This window comes from Diplotaxodon limnothrissa, linkage group LG16, assembly GCF_057381915.1.
Source record: "Diplotaxodon limnothrissa isolate DT_005_m linkage group LG16, D_limnothrissa_male_GT1.1, whole genome shotgun sequence".
NCBI lineage: Eukaryota > Metazoa > Chordata > Actinopteri > Cichliformes > Cichlidae > Diplotaxodon > Diplotaxodon limnothrissa.
Genome location: NC_140611.1, coordinates 33,925,913 through 33,942,393, shown reverse-complemented (window position 1 = coordinate 33,942,393; position 16,481 = coordinate 33,925,913). Strand labels below are relative to the sequence as shown.

Here is a 16,481-nt window from a genome sequence, read left to right as displayed (position 1 = left end):
GCGAGGCCCGTCCGAGGAGTTCTCCACATGGAGAGACATGAGCAGAGACTCGGCTTTCCAATCACAAACCGAGTGGGAGGGGAAATGGGCGGAGTTTACAGTGAGGTCGTGGAATCATAGAGCTGCTCAGATAAACACACACATGTGGCTCACAGCTGGACAGTGATAAAGCAATGATAACAATGACAAACGGTTTTACAAGAAAAATATTCCACTTTTATTCAACAATTATATATTCAATAATAATGTGGGATTAAAGGAGTTCAATCCCCAGCGTTTAATGTGCTAGTTACACAGAGACACTCTTAATAAACAACAATAAATCCGGAGTCAGTGTTACAAAGTTAATCCAGTGCTAAAAATATACATTTTCATGTTTAAAATAACAACAACAACAACAACAACAAAAAAAAAACCCCACACTCCTATTTGTAGTCCGTGAACCCGACCACACTGAGATGAAAAGGTGATGATCATGTCACAGACAGGTATGAAGATGCAAACACTTCTGTTTGCTTCAAGTGCTGTCAGTCATCGACGATGCTCAGCATGCCGCTCAGCTTTAGCCTGCAGGCCAGTTCTTCCTCTTGGCTTGCCAAAATCTGGCGTTCCAGCTCCTTCAGTCGCCACGTCAAAGATTCAGGAGCAGTCTTACGCCGGGTCACTTTTTCCAAAGGATCATCAGGCTCCTGGAAAGATAAAAGATTTTCTTTATCTGTAGCAGCTTAAACAGCGAACCTATTTCAGTGTCGGGAAACAGTCGTACCTGTGTGAAAGATGCCTCTCGAGTCCTGGCTGTGGGGGTGTGCCTTATGGTGGTGGGCATGGACAGAAGGGTGGAGGATGGGAGGAAAAGCGGGGTGGTCAATTGCTCCAAAGGGTCGCCATCCACCCAGCACTGAAGCTGCTCCATGCTCCTGCAGAAAGGCAGAGAGGGTGTGTTTACTGTCGGACTCCCCAGTCAATCAAACTTCAATTTAAAAATCACAATTTTGACTTGTGATGATTATGAGTTCATTCTGATTACAATGCTCTTGTTTCTTTCTTTCAGGCCCAAATTCAGTTGCTCTCAAGTTTAGCTCCACTAGAGATGGCTAAAAACAATCTTCAGTCAACAAGAACCTTTTGAATCTGCGCAAGGGTTTCAGGGACTTCTTAATTAATATTGAATCAAAAATGAAACGAACGCAGCAGAAAATGAATCAGGGTGTAATGGTTTGCTCCTGGATACCCAGCAGATGAAAAGTTGCTCATAGGGGACACAAAAGAAGTGGAAAATTCTCATTATAATAAAATTGGGATGATTTTGCAAACTGCCATGAGGTTCACTGAGGTTCACTTGAACTGGTGGGTGTGGGATGGCCTTATGGTCATAAAAATCTAGTCTGGGGCTAAAACTCCCTACCTGTGTGAGCCCCACCACCCTAATCCATGACCATCACATGCAGTGATGTAGGTATACCTCTTGCTTTCAGCTTTCTCCTCCTCTAAGCTCTGCAGGACTTTGTGGGCCAGCAGCTCCGGTGGCGTGGGCGTGTGGGTGATGTCCAGCGGGGCTGACGTAGCCTCGACGGGCTCCACCAGACTGTGGAACAACCTCTGCCTGAGGGTCGCCGTGGTGGGTGTGGCATAAGCAGCTGCACTCACCCTGAGGAGGGAGAAAACCGGAGGAATTAGGAACAAAGGAAGAGCAAAGGAGGCGCTCCAAGGATGCCACCATGACGCCGGCTTTAGAGCATTTAAGTAGGACTGTTTTTGGGGAGTATGAGTTTTTGCTTCATGCACTGCACAATAGTGTTGCACATTCAGGTGCTGTCAGATTAAAAGAAAGATGCGCATGTCTCAGAGGCATTGACAACCTGTGGGGTTTTCCTGGGCCTCCTTACCCCTCCTTCTCTTGCTGCTTCTCTCTGTGAGTTTGCCTCATGGCCTCCGTCCACTCCTCGGGCGGCTGGAAGCCCTTCAGTGAGTATTTGGGGAAATAAACCAGGATCTCTCCATCCTCTGTCACAGCATCTTAAAACAAACAATAAATAGGAATTATGGGTCAAAAACATCAATAGCAAAGTGGAAAATAGGCATTTTTTTTAAGATGATCTTCCACAGAAAATTAGACCAAACTGACAAAGACTAAAACTTAAGACATTGTCTTTACATTTTTATTGTATTTGGCAACTTTATTAAGTGCTCTATATGGTTTTAGTTAGTCTCAAATTTAGTTTTAATTAATTACAGCAGCATGGTCCTCACCTTGGCAGACAGGTGGTTTAGGTATCTGCCAGTCCTTCAGCTTGTGGTCAATGCAGATCACCAGCACGTCATCCCAAGGAATCAAACTGAAGTCCACACATACATCGTCTTCTCCAGCGTATCCGGGGGTTCGGGTGCGCCGACTCTTTAACTTGACTCTTTCCAGAAGGTTTTCGAGTCGAGACATGAGGAGGGGTTGATTGCGACGTGAGACCGGGATCTTAGCGGCGTAGCGAAAGATGGAGGAGCACAGCTCAGACCACGAGTCTAAAGAGAGAAATAAGATGATTAAATATATAAAATAGGATTATTAACCTCTGAATATCTTTGTGGAAGATAAATCTCTTTCTGTGTGAAACTGACCTGTTGCGGACAGCTGCTCCCACTCTGGCAGCTGCAGGCTGAGGATGATTTCCCGCAGCCAGGCCAGGTGCTGGTAGGAGTTCCAGGCCAGATGAGGCACAAAATCCCTCATGTCAGGCAGACAGAATTCGCCCGGAGGCCATGAGAGCCCGCAGAGCTCCTGAGATGCCACTTTATCAGCAACGTGAGTCAGGACTGCGTTGTAAAGCTGAACGACAGGAGCTGGATCCTGGGATGGAAGATGTGCGGTAGCTCGCTCCAACCGGTGGGAGTAAACTCTGGGACTGAATTCATGACTTAAGGTGGACTCAATGAGCTCCACTAGGGTCTTACAGGTTAGACTGAAAGGTGGCAGAGTACGGAGAGCCAGCCAGCGCACGGCCTGGTTTATCTGAAGACAAACAACAGGACAGGACGGAGAGAAGATGGAGAAGGTCAGTAAAGAAAAAAAAGCAAGACCGAAAAAAAAGCAAGACCAAAAAAAACCTCCATGATGGCAAAGGAGCAAATGCGTACCTGTTTGGATCCCTGCAGATCATTAGTGGTCTCTGGTATGAAGAAGAACGTATACTCCGATATCAGGCCGTCCGTCACCAGTGTGTGCAGCTTCAGAGCTAGAAGAGATGAAGCTTTTTTAAAAACACTCATTTACCAACTACTACAGAAATCTCTTCGTGCTGTCTTCACTACCATTTCTCACCTTCAACAAGTTTCTGTGTATCAGCAGCGCCCCCGTCTAGCCCTGGTACCAGGATGACGAGTGGCAGTGGACAGTGCCAGGCGCTGGCTTGCTGTAGCTGTTTGAGCTGAAGCAAGGCGGACAACAGCGGGACGTCCTGCTCGTCCTGATCAGGCTCCACAGTGGGCAGGGCGGGCAGCAGCATGATGAGGGCACTCGTCCCCTGGAGCTCACAACTCTCCTCCATTTTTGACAGGCCGTCTTCGTTTAGCGGACCTCGAGACACCTGCGGGGTGGGGAAAGAAATATTAAAATATAATTCCTAACCGTTTTTTTTTTCTGATCATTAACGGACTTCTGGTACTTTTAATCTCAGCAAAACATGATTTATGTCCCTGAAAAAGCTGCTTCTTCTTTACCCTTTAAGCCAATTCTAGTTATTTTTCTTCACACAAGCCTTTCAGCTTCAGCCTTAAAACATTTAACCTAACGTGAAGCTCCTGTCTATTGTGATTCTAGCACAGCTCTGCTCTGAATAATCATATTTCTATTTCTGCATGCCCCGCGTGATCTGACCTTGATGCTAATGTGGACTTTGTGAGTGCGCTGTCCGCTCTCCTGCAGCGTGTTGGTGACAGTCAGTGTCTGCAGGGTGCCCTCTGGCTGCTCCTCCCTGCCCTCTGACTCCTTATGCCCACCAAGCTTCACCTCCAGCCAGTCAGAGAGGATCCTGAAATCATAACAGACAGGACACAATCAGTGAAATGTTCATAGAAAACCGGGCCTAGAATATCTTTAGGGCATTAGAGCACCTGTCTGCCACGCTGGCAACGCTCTCATGGTTGCTGGGTAAAAGAACGACGGCCTTCCAGAAGATTCGCTCGGGTGCGTTGGGGATGCTTTCCGTCACCAGCGCCGGGAGGTTGAGAGGCGCCCAAACTGTTTCGCTGAGGGCGACGCCAGAAACAGGTCAAAATGACACTTTGTGACACGGACTGCTGACTGAACAAACACAGGAACAGGACTTACTCAAGCAGCTGCTGAAAGTAGTAGTGAACTCTCATCTGGTGGATTGCTCCTCGTCTCATATCGTACAACCTGGACAGACAGAAAACATGTTACAGCAAAGGAACTGTGCTCATCGTCCAACACTGACAGGAGACAGGAGAGGACAGGAGATACACACACCTGGTGCTGGAGAGCGCCAACATGCCAGCATTTCCCAGGTTGACCAAACCACGAGCCAGATCTGCTATGGAGGGCTGAGCAGGGGCGCTGGGAGCCAGAGCTTTCAGTTTGAAGCGAGGGTCAACGCAGCAAGGGGCTGCAGGAAAGCCTCGCATCTGTCGCTTCAGCTGACGGCGAACAGCCACCACGTCACGCCACCTGGTAGATGAGGAAGAAGAATATTTAAAAACTGCAGAAAGACGTTTCTGGGATTCTTGGTGCTGTTTTGTTTTGCTCGTGTGCCTTCATTATCCATGTTTTTACCTTTTGATGTACTTGTGGATACGCTGCAGCTCTGCTTCAAGCAGGTTTTCAACCAACACAGCGATGTCTGCATTCAGAGTCTCCTCAACTAGACTCACACACACCTGCTCTGTGCATTTAGCCACCCGCTCTGCTTTCTCATTCAATGCCTCTCTGAAAAACAATTTTTTTAAGTTAATGTCTGCCACTCGAAGAGCTCCAACGTCACGACATTCCTCTTTTTGTTTTGCATGTCCACTCGTCCTCATCCTCTGTCACATGCATACTGTTAAGTTAGTGGATGCTCATAATAAATATGAAACAAGTCTTAAATAATGAGGTTGGTGTGCGTGTGTAAGTAATTCTTCAAACATTCAGTGTCGGGCTGGTTTTTCTATTCTCCACAATCTGCAACAGAAGCCCCGCCCACCTCCTTTGTGGGTCAGCCAATCAGAAGACAGTTGGCTTAAATGGCAGGAGCTAAAAGAGCTTCTCTGAGACATAGGATGAACTGAAAATTGTGCCAAAGCCCAAAAAAGACAAATAAGGATTATTTTGAACCGTGTATCGTGGAAAGCGACTGTATTCAGGTCAAAAATTAACATAACAGATTTTTCTTAGTTACACATTTGGTCAGATCTGTTTAAGTCTTACTGGATCTCAGATGCGGCGGTCTCCTTTATGGTCTCATCTAGCACTTCGTGCATCACCTCTGTGCAGAGAGAGAAGCTGAACTGAGTTAGGAAAGCCTCGTGCTCCTGACGCCTCCTGATACAGACAGAAAAGGAAAAACAGACCAGGGTTAGTCGTGGCAAAAACAGCCCAAAATATTTAAGACAGAGTCACAATTGCGGCTTAGGAAAACACGAGTCTGTTGTTAGAGTAGAAGATATTTTCCCCTTTTCCTAACTGAACCCAGGGCGGTGATACGCCTGTTATAAACCAGCTGCTGGCAGACCAACCTGGTTTCTTCAAGCTTGCGTTTTTCTTCAGCGATGCGCTCATGCTCCAGCTTGATCTCGGCAGCAGACACCTCCTGTAGCATCTGCCTCAGGACCTCGCTCACCATCATCTCCACCTGCACGCTGCTCTCCCTGCACAAAACAAAAATAAACAAAAAAACCCAGCCAGTTATCAATCACGTTAACCGGAGGACTTCCTCCCACACACTGCAATCACAGGTTTTCATGATAAGCTTACTTGAGCGCTGCTGAAGCGTAGCTGGCGCCGGCCTCAGCCATCTCCCTCACTGCTGCATCAACCACCTCTTCTACCACACCATCCAGCTCAGCCATGATGTCCTGCAGCGAGCGACAGAAAAGATGTTTTAATGAGTTCTTATCATCTTTTAAGAGAAGGAAGGAAAATATTAATTCTTTATCTTTACTGTTAAAGGTACACTAAGTGATTTTAAGTGAGCAATCCTAAATTTAATTGCAAAAATATCTACATTGCTTATAAAAACACAGAGTTACTAGAGAACGGTCTGTATTGAAAATGAGAATTAGTAATGTCTATGAAGAGCTGGGAACTCTTCCCCACCTCATCACTGAACACCAGCTGAGGTTTGGGTGGAGGTGACGGGGGTCTGACAGGCTGGAATAGCAGCTGGGGCTCAGCTGGGTGGGTCGAGAGCTCTCCCGTCTCATCCATAATAGCTGCAGCTGGCCCAAAGGCAGCGGGAACATCGGGAGCTTTGACTGGTACGACCTGAGACAGCAGCTCGCCACTGGGTGGCGCCTTCAGCTCCATTCTGTCACCAACAACTGAAACGGCAAAACAGGCATCAAAGAATTCACTTCCTCGCCTCCTGAATGTGATCAAATGATCATTCTTAGTTGAGTTTTACAGAAATAGAATAACCTAACGTGCGTGCAACAACTGGAGAAAATAAAACATGTTAACCTTTAAACTGGGATGGCGTGGCCTCGATCAAGCCTCCTTCTCCTCTGTATTTGTTCTGGGAGTCAAAGCTGCAGACGGGGGTGTGCTGGGGAGGGTTCGGGAGGGGCCCTCCGTTTACCACCTCCCCAATCAAGACCGTTCTCTTAGCGAGAATCACTTCAGACTTCTTCTGGGATAGCGGCAGCTCTGGCTCCTGATAGGCTATTCGACTCAGCTCGACCATGCTGCAGACAAAACGTAAAACACAAAAACGAGATTAAATCAAAGGCTATTTAAGGTGGTCTTGCCGATGCAATAAGTCTGCAATACGACCTTAGAAACACAGCATTCCACTGAAAGGAGCTGAGAGAGAAACCAGTGGCATGGACGCTCACCCGTCGTTGACGTTGAGGCCGTACTGCTGGACGAAGTCAGTCGCTTCTGCAGTGGTGCGGAACATCAGCATCCGCACGACGTCATTAACAGGAAACAAAGTTGAGCGGGGACCCACAGTGTGAGCCATGTTCAGGGTCTTCAGCGCCTTAGCTCTGACCTGCACACAGACATGAAGTTTAGGAGTTTTCAACACCCGCACAAAAAACTGTATTATTTTAATGAGCACCAAATCTTTTTCCAACACATCAATATTTGTTCTGACCCTTTCAACCAACAAAAAACTAAAATATTGTCCCTTTAATTAATATCCTGCCAGATCTAAATTAATCTCCATGCTGAAGTTAAGCATCATATTTTTTTAAGGATTGTTTAAGATATAAGCTACAGCTGCTAACAACCATTATGCCATCATACAGTTCCAGGAATAATAATTACATTGACAGGAAGTTGGTTAACTGGGATTTGGTGGTCGTCAGCTGGTTGACGTGCGCTCCAGATACAGCACGAGCTTACAACACAAGTGTAAGCATTATAACAACCTGCTGCCATCCTGTTACTGCAATCCTCTGTTTTAACCTTCTCTCACTCATTTAAAAAAAAAGTCATTAAAAAGTCCATCAGGCTTGATGACTACAGTATATCAGGAAATAAAAATATTATCTGGTATGGCACATTCATTTTGTGCTGAATAAAAGATCAAATAATTAAATTGTTTCCTGGCACAGTGCAGGAGATGAATAACAACACAAACAAAATAAAATAATAATAAGAGCAACAAAGATTTAATCAGCAAATTTAGGTTGTGATCCAAAAGTGTCACAATTGAAGCATCCCTGAAAAAAGTGCGTAAACAACCTCATTGAGAAAGATTCAGACATGATTTCCAGGCAGTTTCTGACCTGGTTGAAGTATCTGTGCAGGAGGCAGCTGGCGAGGTACGAGGCTCCTTTCACCAGCTTGAAGAAGCGAACAAAGTTGTTGCTGTTGACGGCAGCAAACGCCTGCACCGCAAACTTCACCTCGGTGGAGTTTCGCACCTCATCACGAAACTGCTGCACCTCACTGCGTGGAGATTAAGGGTCAGGTGTGAGTTGCAGCTACAAATTACAGAGGAAATGCTCGCTGGAGCACCGAATGGGTATATTCTGTATATGTTTCCGTGACTGACCGCAGGATGTCCCCATCGTTGAGCTTCAGCAGAACGCTGTACTGACGGAACTCCGGCTCACGGGGGCAGAAGATGTGACGCGTAGCCAGGTCCTGGTACATTTCTTTCAGGCTCTGCAGGCACTTGGTCATGTTCTCGTTGTTTATCTTGGGGTCGAACGTTGACATGTGCTCCTCGCAGAGGTGGTGGGCACAGTGCACGTGGAAGCGGGTGCACTTTTCAATCAGTGACACCGTTTGTGGGCAGCAGAGGTGCTGCTGGATGATGTCCTGTGAGTGAGAGATGGAGACGAGGATCAGTCTCTCCAGAGCAATGACTAAATCACACCAATCACCCACCTAAACCTCCAGAAACAAAACAGCTTTTTTGAAGTTGTAATTAAGTATAGCTGGAGCAGCTCATCTGAAGCACTACCTTGCGGATGCCGCGGGTTCTGTTCCAGACAAAGTCGTACCAGTCCCGGTAGTTGTCGTGGCCCAGATCCATGATCTGCGTCACCAGATAGTCCATAGTCATGCTGAGCACCGGCAAAGGACGCAACTCGTGGGGCAGGGGCTCCTCCTGGTCGGCTGATGAGCGGCTGTACTCCTTGATGGCGGCTTTGTGATCCACCTGGTCAGAAACGGAAGGAGAAAAAATTGTTTACAGCAAGAAGAATCTAATTTCCTTGCATGACCAGGTTACAGCCTGCTACAAAAAACACTGACAACCATTTCATCCATCTATCCATCAGCGTTTGAGTCACAGGGCAGCAGTCTAAGCAGAGAAGCCAAAACTTCCCTCACCACAGCCACCTCTTTAATCTCATCGGAAGGGGACAAAACGTCATTCCCAAGCCAGCCAAGAGGTATAACCTTTCCAGTGAGTCCTGGGGCTGCCCTGGGCCAATACATTTTCATTCTGCACTACCCATTGAGGTAATGTTAACATCACCTCACTGGGTGAAAAGTGAAAATATGACAGTACTTTAATTACATGTAAGAAGACATTTAAAAGTATCTCAGGCGGTTCATCATCAGTTCTGTAATCGACAGTTCACTACATTTGAAAGTTTTTAGCAAATTTTTGTTTAAATTAAAAGAAAAGTTTTAAACATTTAGTTGTTTGACTGTCGGGCATCATACGAGGCTTTCTTTGGCCCACAAACTTAAGTGAGTTGGACATTTCTAGTCTGCAGTGTCTCTCCAGTGTATACATATTTTTTATTATTTATCACCAAGCCTAAACAGATATTTACACATTCATTATTTATGAATAGCAGATATGTTTACAATGTTGTGCACCCAAACGTCCAATTAGTGCAATCAGATGAAGTGAATAAAGCGTTTAAATCTAAATGTGCTCCAGAGAATCTTCTGAATACTAAACATGGAGTTCTAGGTCAAATTTAATATTTTAAATAATATTAATATTGATATTAAAGACATTACCGTCTCTGTGCTTGGAATGACTTCGAATGCGCTGAGCTGGTTCCGAGTTTCTCTCATGTACCTCTCCTTCTCAGGACACATGTCAGGACACGTCCCCACAAATACCTTGGAAAGGTGGAGGTCTGTCCGCTTTGGCCGGCCTGTAAAGACATTAGCACTAAATGTCTCACACCTTTTTATTTTATTTTTTGTAGCTCTGTTAATAATGGCTGATGTGAGAGGTGGCTTTGCCTTGACGCAGGATCTTGTCTCTCTGCTCGAGGAGGCGGTATTTGTCCTCTGCGGTCTCAGCCACCTGCCCGATGAGGGGGAGGAGAGAGGATGGGACCGGGCGCTCGGAGCTCTGGCTGGTGCTGCTCTCTTTTTGAGGTTCAGTGTCAAACTGCAGAGCCTTTACGGGGGAAGGTTTCTTCACCGGGGAGCTGACACATGTGAGAGAGCCATGATGTTGTGGAAACTTTTCATACTACATGACAGCTTTATTGGTGAAGTAAAAATTAGGTGCTGTGTTACCTGCGGCTGAAGGTCACCGTGCTGCTGAGTGTGGGAGGTCTCAGGGTGGGTCTCCGGAGTGGTGAAGAAGAACCCGCTTTTGACTCCATGTCCTCCTGGCCTTCTCCTTCTGACGTCTCCTTTCCAGTTCCAGATCTACCCGCTTTCTCCCCTGGACCTGCTCCATAACATTACACATTAATACAGAAGAACCATCACTCTGTGGTAGAGGATATTTTTGCCAAAATAAACTAGCTTTTAAAGAAATGTTTGCATTTACTCTGCTTCTTTCTCTGCCACAGGAGGAGAAGCTCTTTTCCTTGCAGCATTTTGCCTTTTTTCTTTGCTTTTGCCGCTGATGCCTGGAAGAGATGATGGGAAAAGACAAAAAAAATCTACATTACACTCTATAAAGTAGAATAGGAAACTCCAAAATACTTGCAATAAAAGAGTAGAAGCTTGAGAGAGAAAAGTTAAACTGCATGCCAGTTTTGTTGATACCCTCTAACTTAAGATGTTGAGGGTACAAAGAGGTGACTCACGTGGTCATTGAAGTACACTATGGTGAGGTTCTTGGCGGGCCGGCAGATAATCTTGTGAACTTTCCCAAACCGAGCAAAGTGCTTCTCGATCGTGTCTCTTCTGTTGAGTGATGAAGGGACGTTCCTGCACATGAGTGAGGTGCAGTCGGTGGGAGACATGCCGCTCAGGCTGTCCATGCTCTCAGTGCGTGAGCCACGTTTATTTGGGGTCGTGGTTGCGACCTTTGATTCTGAAGGTTTTGCTGAATCTGTAGAGAAAAATCACTACAGTCATTGTAAGCACTGACGAGTAAACTGGTCTTCAATTGTTTAGAAGTACTTTGCATGATGAAAGATTTTTGTCATGACCCTTCGAACATTTATTACTAATGCATAGTATATATGACTTTTATGTCTCACCTGATTCTTCGGCTTTATCCTGCACATCTTTGGTCAGTGTCTGGGCAGCAGGTGGAGTTACAAAGAGGTCACCACTCTGAATTTGGACATCCTCCCTCTCCGGTTCGTTTGCAGCCTCCCGCCTCACTGGTTTAGCACCATCCTTACGAAGACCGCTCAATGCTCGGCTGATTAATCCTCTTGGTGGGGCATGCGACCTCATCAGCGGCCTCTTTGGGGGATGTCTCGGTGACTCTGCTTCAGGTGGAACATCCTCCTCAGGGACAGCTGATTTCTCAAGGCCGGTGCTGGAGATTGGTGGATCGTCTTTCCGCTTGGTGCCTTTGCCAAGCCGTGCAAATATGTTGATGTCCCCTTGGGCAGTATGGACTTTAACATCTGTACTAGCCTCTTCTTTGGTTTTGGTTTCACTAAAAGCTGAGGGCTGACCAAAAGTTGTTCCTCCAAAAAGCTGCGATGCCTGAGGCTGGAGGGTTTGGGGTGTAAAGCTAAAAGACGACGGGGTGGTGGGCTCTGTGGTGGCAGCCTTAGTGCTGGAGCTGGTGAGTGTGGCTGGTTGGGAGAAGGTGAACTGAAGAGTGGTAGCTGGACCACTACTGCTGTCAGTTGTTAGTGGGTTACTTTGAGAGGAGATAGAGGGGGCTGAGGCTGGTTCAGAGAAGCTGAAACCTAAAGACCCAGGCTTAGGCAACAGAGAAAAACCAGCCGTGGTGGTGGTGCTGGAGGTTGTCTGGGACCCACCAAAAGCTGAGTTGGACAGTGAAGTGGTTGGGGGGTTGGTTGGCTCGGGACTGGCACTAAAGATGGGTTTGAAAAGTGCCTCATTGGCTGGCCTGAAACTAAATTCAGATGGTGCGAAGCTCCTGCTCTGACCTGGCCCAAGCAGACTGGCGTTGGTGGTGGCAGTGGTGGATGATGATGGCTGTCCAAACCCAAGAGGCTGAGGCTGACTCACTGTGGGTCTCAGTGGGCTCCCAAACCCAGAGGGCTGCTGGCCGATTGCTGGTGGCTGTTTGCCAAATCCCGAAGCCTGCCCAAAAGCAGGCGTTTGCCCAAACATTGAACTCTGACCAGGCCCTCCAGTCTGTCCAAAAGCCGGTGTTGTGCCACCCCCAAAACCCGTGCTGCTTACTCCTGATGACGGCTGTCCAAACGCTGAAGCCTGGGCAGATGGCTGTCCAAACGCTGAAGCCTGGGCAGATGGCTGTCCAAACGCTGAAGCCTGGGCAGATGGCTGTCCAAACGCTGAAGCCTGGGCAGATGGCTGTCCAAACGCTGAAGCCTGGGCAGATGGCTGTCCAAACGCTGAAGCCTGGGCAGATTGCTGTCCAAACGTTGAAGCCTGGGCAGATGGCTGTCCAAACGCTGAAGCCTGGGCAGATTGCTGTCCAAACGTTGAAGCCTGGGCAGATGGCTGTCCAAACGCTGAAGCCTGCGTAGATGGCTGTCCAAACGCTGAAGCCTGGGCAGATGGCTGTCCAAACGCTGAAGCCTGCGTAGATGGCTGTCCAAACGCTGTAGCCTGGGCGGACTGCTGTGGAAACGGTGAAGCCTGCGCAGATGGCTGTCCAAACGCTGAAGCCTGGGCAGACTGCTGTGGAAACGCTGAAGTCTGCGCAGATGGCTGTCCAAACGCTGAAGCCTGGGCAGACTGCTGTGGAAACGCTGAAGTCTGCGCAGATGGCTGTCCAAAGGCCGGGGCTTGTCCAAACATATTGCTTCCTTGAGGGGGCGGCTGACCGAAAAATCCCACACTCTGCGGGGCCTGTGTGCTGGAGCTCTGCTGCCCAAATGACGAGAACAAGCTGGGCTTCACGCTGCTGCTCGGGACTTGGAAAGCTCCTCCATGGGCACTACCGAACGGATTGGGTGTATTCATGGCTCAAATAACGTTTTATGTTAACGTTTTTAAGCATTCGAATAGCAACAAGCAGTAAGGCAGTTCCGGCCTGAGGAGAATTTAAGCTTAAAAGCTGATAAAAAAAAAAAAGAGAGACGAAAACAGACTCGTAGCTACACTGCTAGCACAGGCTAACACCATGAAAGTATTACTTAGTAAAGTTTGTTTGGCTGCTCATAAAGTTCCCCAGTTAACAGAATTATAGGAATACCCGAAGAAGTGCGTCAAAAAAGATCCCACCTTTTACTGTTTTGTGTTGCTTTTTTGGCTCACGTTTTTCTAAATCCGGTTCCGGTCCGACAAACTTATCAGTCCTCCTTCTGCTAGTAATGCTAAACCATTCGTTCCGTTATGGCCAATGAGGCGGTTGTTAACAGATAAGCGACCATATCTCTTAAAAGAAAGAATATATTTCATGAATGTAAATTAGGTTATCAGAGCTGTATAAACCAGAAAAGAACTACACTATCTACTTCCCGGGGACTGCATTCGTGTCACCTCGGAGACTACAGTTTGCTTGTGGCTAACGGCGAAGCTCACCAACCGACAATAAAGTGCTGCCAGGTAGGAGATAGGTTAGTGGGTAACCTTCACCTATGTACCGAGATCTTTCCGTAGCTGTGTTCTCTTCTCGTGTCGGCTGTTTAAAATGGGAGTAGTTTTGAGGAACCTCCAGAAGGTGGTGCCTCTTCGGCGCGCCAGGCTGCGCAGGGACGTGGTCACGCTGAGACACATACTGGGCATCCAGAAGTTCGACCTGGGTATCATCTGCGTGGACAACCAGAAGATGCAGCAGATCAATCACATCTACAGGAAGAAGAACACACCCACGGATGTCCTGTCTTTCCCATTCTACGAGGTAAACATGGCAGCTAAACGTTTTGAATGAACACACTTCTGTTAGTGGAGATCTGGTGGTGGTGGGGGTGTGTTCTGGACGTCTTCTTCTGTTTTTGATTTATTACACTGCTTTGTGTGCAATAAAAGATTCATAAAGTTTCAAAGGCCAAATGGAGCTTCAGAAAAAGCCTCCTTTGTCGTCCAGCTGCTTCTTCTGTGACTCATCAACGTCACCATCTAACAGCATGGGCAAGCAGAGCCTTTGAATGGACTTATCAAGAGCTGTAGGGCAAACTACAGTCAGGGGGTCACAGGCAGCTGTGAACCATCTTAATCTGGCCCTCCACATCCTGAAAGGGAAATAAAACAACCCCAATTAGAAAGCTGAAGGCTGATTTGATTTCATTGTAACTGTCAGCCATGTGTCAGTATCAGTTTTCCACTGTGTAAAGCTTGGCCGAAAAAAATGGCATTGGTACAGTAAAATTATGCCTTTGGTGTGAATGGCTACATTAGGCATAGATGAGTCTGAAGAGTATTTTTTAAGCTCAAAATATTTCTACAGATCTTACACGTATGCTGTGTAAAAGGCTTTCAGTCAAAACTGTTGCCCAATGCTTGCATCATGGCTAATAGTGTCCTTTTCTAATCATCCATATTATCTTCTATGGAAAGCGGCATGAGGTGAATAAGAGTTTTGAAAGAGAGATAGTGTATGCACATTATTTTACTGTTTGGGCATCTATTTGTATTTAGTAGCTCCTTTAATATTAATGTTATTTAATATTCACTCAGGGACGGAAATTGGTGGCTTTCCATCTATTTTAAACCAAAACTGTGAACCTTACTGGTCTGCACCAGGTTACCTGTTTGGCATATATTACCATGGTGATATAGCCAGGTAAAAAATAAAATAAAATAAAAGAGAGCAACCTTCATGGCACTAAAAACTTTGACTCTAGGCTCAGCATAGTAGTACATCTCTCTGATCACTTCACTCAGTTTGGAAAGCTTCCTTAAAGGGCCTCTTTTTATTTACCCTCTACAGAATTTAACTAACTTTCACCACTAGGGTGCAGCGTTACTCAAGACTTAACTAGTTAAAATTGAGGTTAAGTTGACCTACTGTGCTATCTTGTGGGAAAGACATGAACACAATCTGCAGGGTTGGGGTAACTTCTCCACTCAAATATCTGTGTGTTTTGTGGGGGTTTATTTAAGGACCTGAGGCCCGGGAAGTTGCCCTGCCCCCTTCACAGAGACGAGCTGAACCTTGGAGATATCTTCCTTGGGGTGGAGTTTGTGATGAAGCAGTGTCAGGAGGAATCCCTGGATCTGCATGGAGCGCTGACTGTATGAAACAGTAACTTAAGTTATCCTGTCCCTCATGCGTGTAATCCGTCAATGCTTCCAAATGAAGCACAGCAGTACCATTTTCTGTGATTAACTGTTTCATTGTTCCTGTTTCAGGTTGTCACTGCGCACGGGATCTGCCACCTGCTGGGCTACAGGCACGAGACAGAGGAAGAATGGACTGAGGTTTGTAAGGAGACAGTGGCTTTGTGTCCAAATTCATTCCTCCACTCAGACTATAGCTCAAATGGAAATACACTTTGTGCTCAAGTCACAAGATCACAACCCATTAGAAGATGCCTCCATCATCACATCTACAAAGACTCAGTTTTTTCCTTTAATCTGTCATCCATAGGTAGATCTATATGAGCTGAGTCTTTTTTTCTTTTTTTTTTAATACCAAATTTATGAACTTCAAACTGTGTGATGTCTGGATGTTCGATGTTGATTAAAGGTGTAACATGTTTGCAGATGCAGCAGAGAGAAAACTACATCCTGAGCGAGTACAGCAGACTCACAGGCCGACACCTAGACCCCCTGATGAAGAGGTGCAGTCAGGACAGGTGACCCTGACTGCTGCCTGCAGGCCTGAGATTAAATATTGCACTATGTGATGGTGGAAACTGCTTCTATACTGTTGTGGTTCTTATATTTATTTGAAGACACCCACTACAGTCTGTATTATAAAATGACTTGTCACTAAACAGTCTGACCTCCTGAAAAAACACTTGATGTGAGCTCTGCTGAAGAGTTTCAAACACCAAAAAACGTCTGTTCTTTCATTGGAATATTTTATTAAAATCTGCTTTAGGAAGAGTCGGTTGTGTATGAAGGGTAGAAAAAGCTGTTCATTCTCACTTCACTAATACATGTTATGCTCTTTACACTGCGTGTAGGACAGCATGTTCAGGAGAGGCATTTAAGAAACGTCAATCAATGCAGACATTAAAACACCTGGAGAATTAACACAGCGTGGTGCAACAGGAAGTCGGCTAATCAGTGCACACTTCCTAAAATCCCCAAATATAAAGACAGAAGTTGTGTCAAATTTGGTCTGCAGTGATTTAATTTTTGAAATTAATGCCATGTTGTGCTAATTTGAGGGAATAATCTGCTGTACAGATTAAGTCTATAATAGCATGTGTACGAGTGAGCTTTTTTTTTTTTTTTCCTTTCACAGAATAAAAGTTACACAGTCGGTGCCCAGTAATAAACAGAATATTCCACATATTTCATGCCTGACAGGAACTGGTTCATAAAGTGCCCCTTTTATGCTTTTTAAAATTAAAAAATAAAATAAAATCTCCCTACAGTT

General features: G+C 46.1%; 2 protein-coding genes across 2 annotated transcripts; one reads left to right on the top strand and one right to left on the bottom strand.

Annotated features, from left to right (window-relative positions):
* Positions 1 to 245: 245 nt before the first annotated feature.
* On the bottom strand, positions 246 to 13,234 carry mcm3ap (minichromosome maintenance complex component 3 associated protein). Its single transcript, XM_085374558.1, has 28 exons — positions 11,074 to 13,234; positions 10,675 to 10,922; positions 10,413 to 10,494; positions 10,154 to 10,310; positions 9,872 to 10,062; positions 9,641 to 9,780; positions 8,625 to 8,822; positions 8,211 to 8,479; positions 7,942 to 8,104; positions 7,042 to 7,199; positions 6,668 to 6,891; positions 6,305 to 6,528; positions 5,963 to 6,063; positions 5,725 to 5,856; positions 5,417 to 5,530; positions 4,784 to 4,936; positions 4,481 to 4,678; positions 4,322 to 4,390; positions 4,105 to 4,239; positions 3,869 to 4,022; positions 3,314 to 3,578; positions 3,130 to 3,227; positions 2,614 to 3,004; positions 2,251 to 2,517; positions 1,887 to 2,016; positions 1,463 to 1,648; positions 767 to 917; positions 246 to 689 (listed from the first exon to the last, which is right to left on the bottom strand). Exons 1-28 carry the CDS (start codon positions 12,950 to 12,952, stop codon positions 528 to 530), a joined length of 6,639 nt encoding a protein of 2,212 aa, XP_085230684.1. The 5' UTR covers positions 12,953 to 13,234; the 3' UTR covers positions 246 to 527.
* A 213-nt stretch (positions 13,235 to 13,447) lies between these two features.
* On the top strand, positions 13,448 to 15,824 carry ybey (ybeY metalloendoribonuclease). Its single transcript, XM_085374732.1, has 4 exons — positions 13,448 to 13,832; positions 15,035 to 15,166; positions 15,284 to 15,352; positions 15,638 to 15,824. Exons 1-4 carry the CDS (start codon positions 13,623 to 13,625, stop codon positions 15,731 to 15,733), a joined length of 507 nt encoding a protein of 168 aa, XP_085230858.1. The 5' UTR covers positions 13,448 to 13,622; the 3' UTR covers positions 15,734 to 15,824.
* Positions 15,825 to 16,481: the final 657 nt, after the last annotated feature.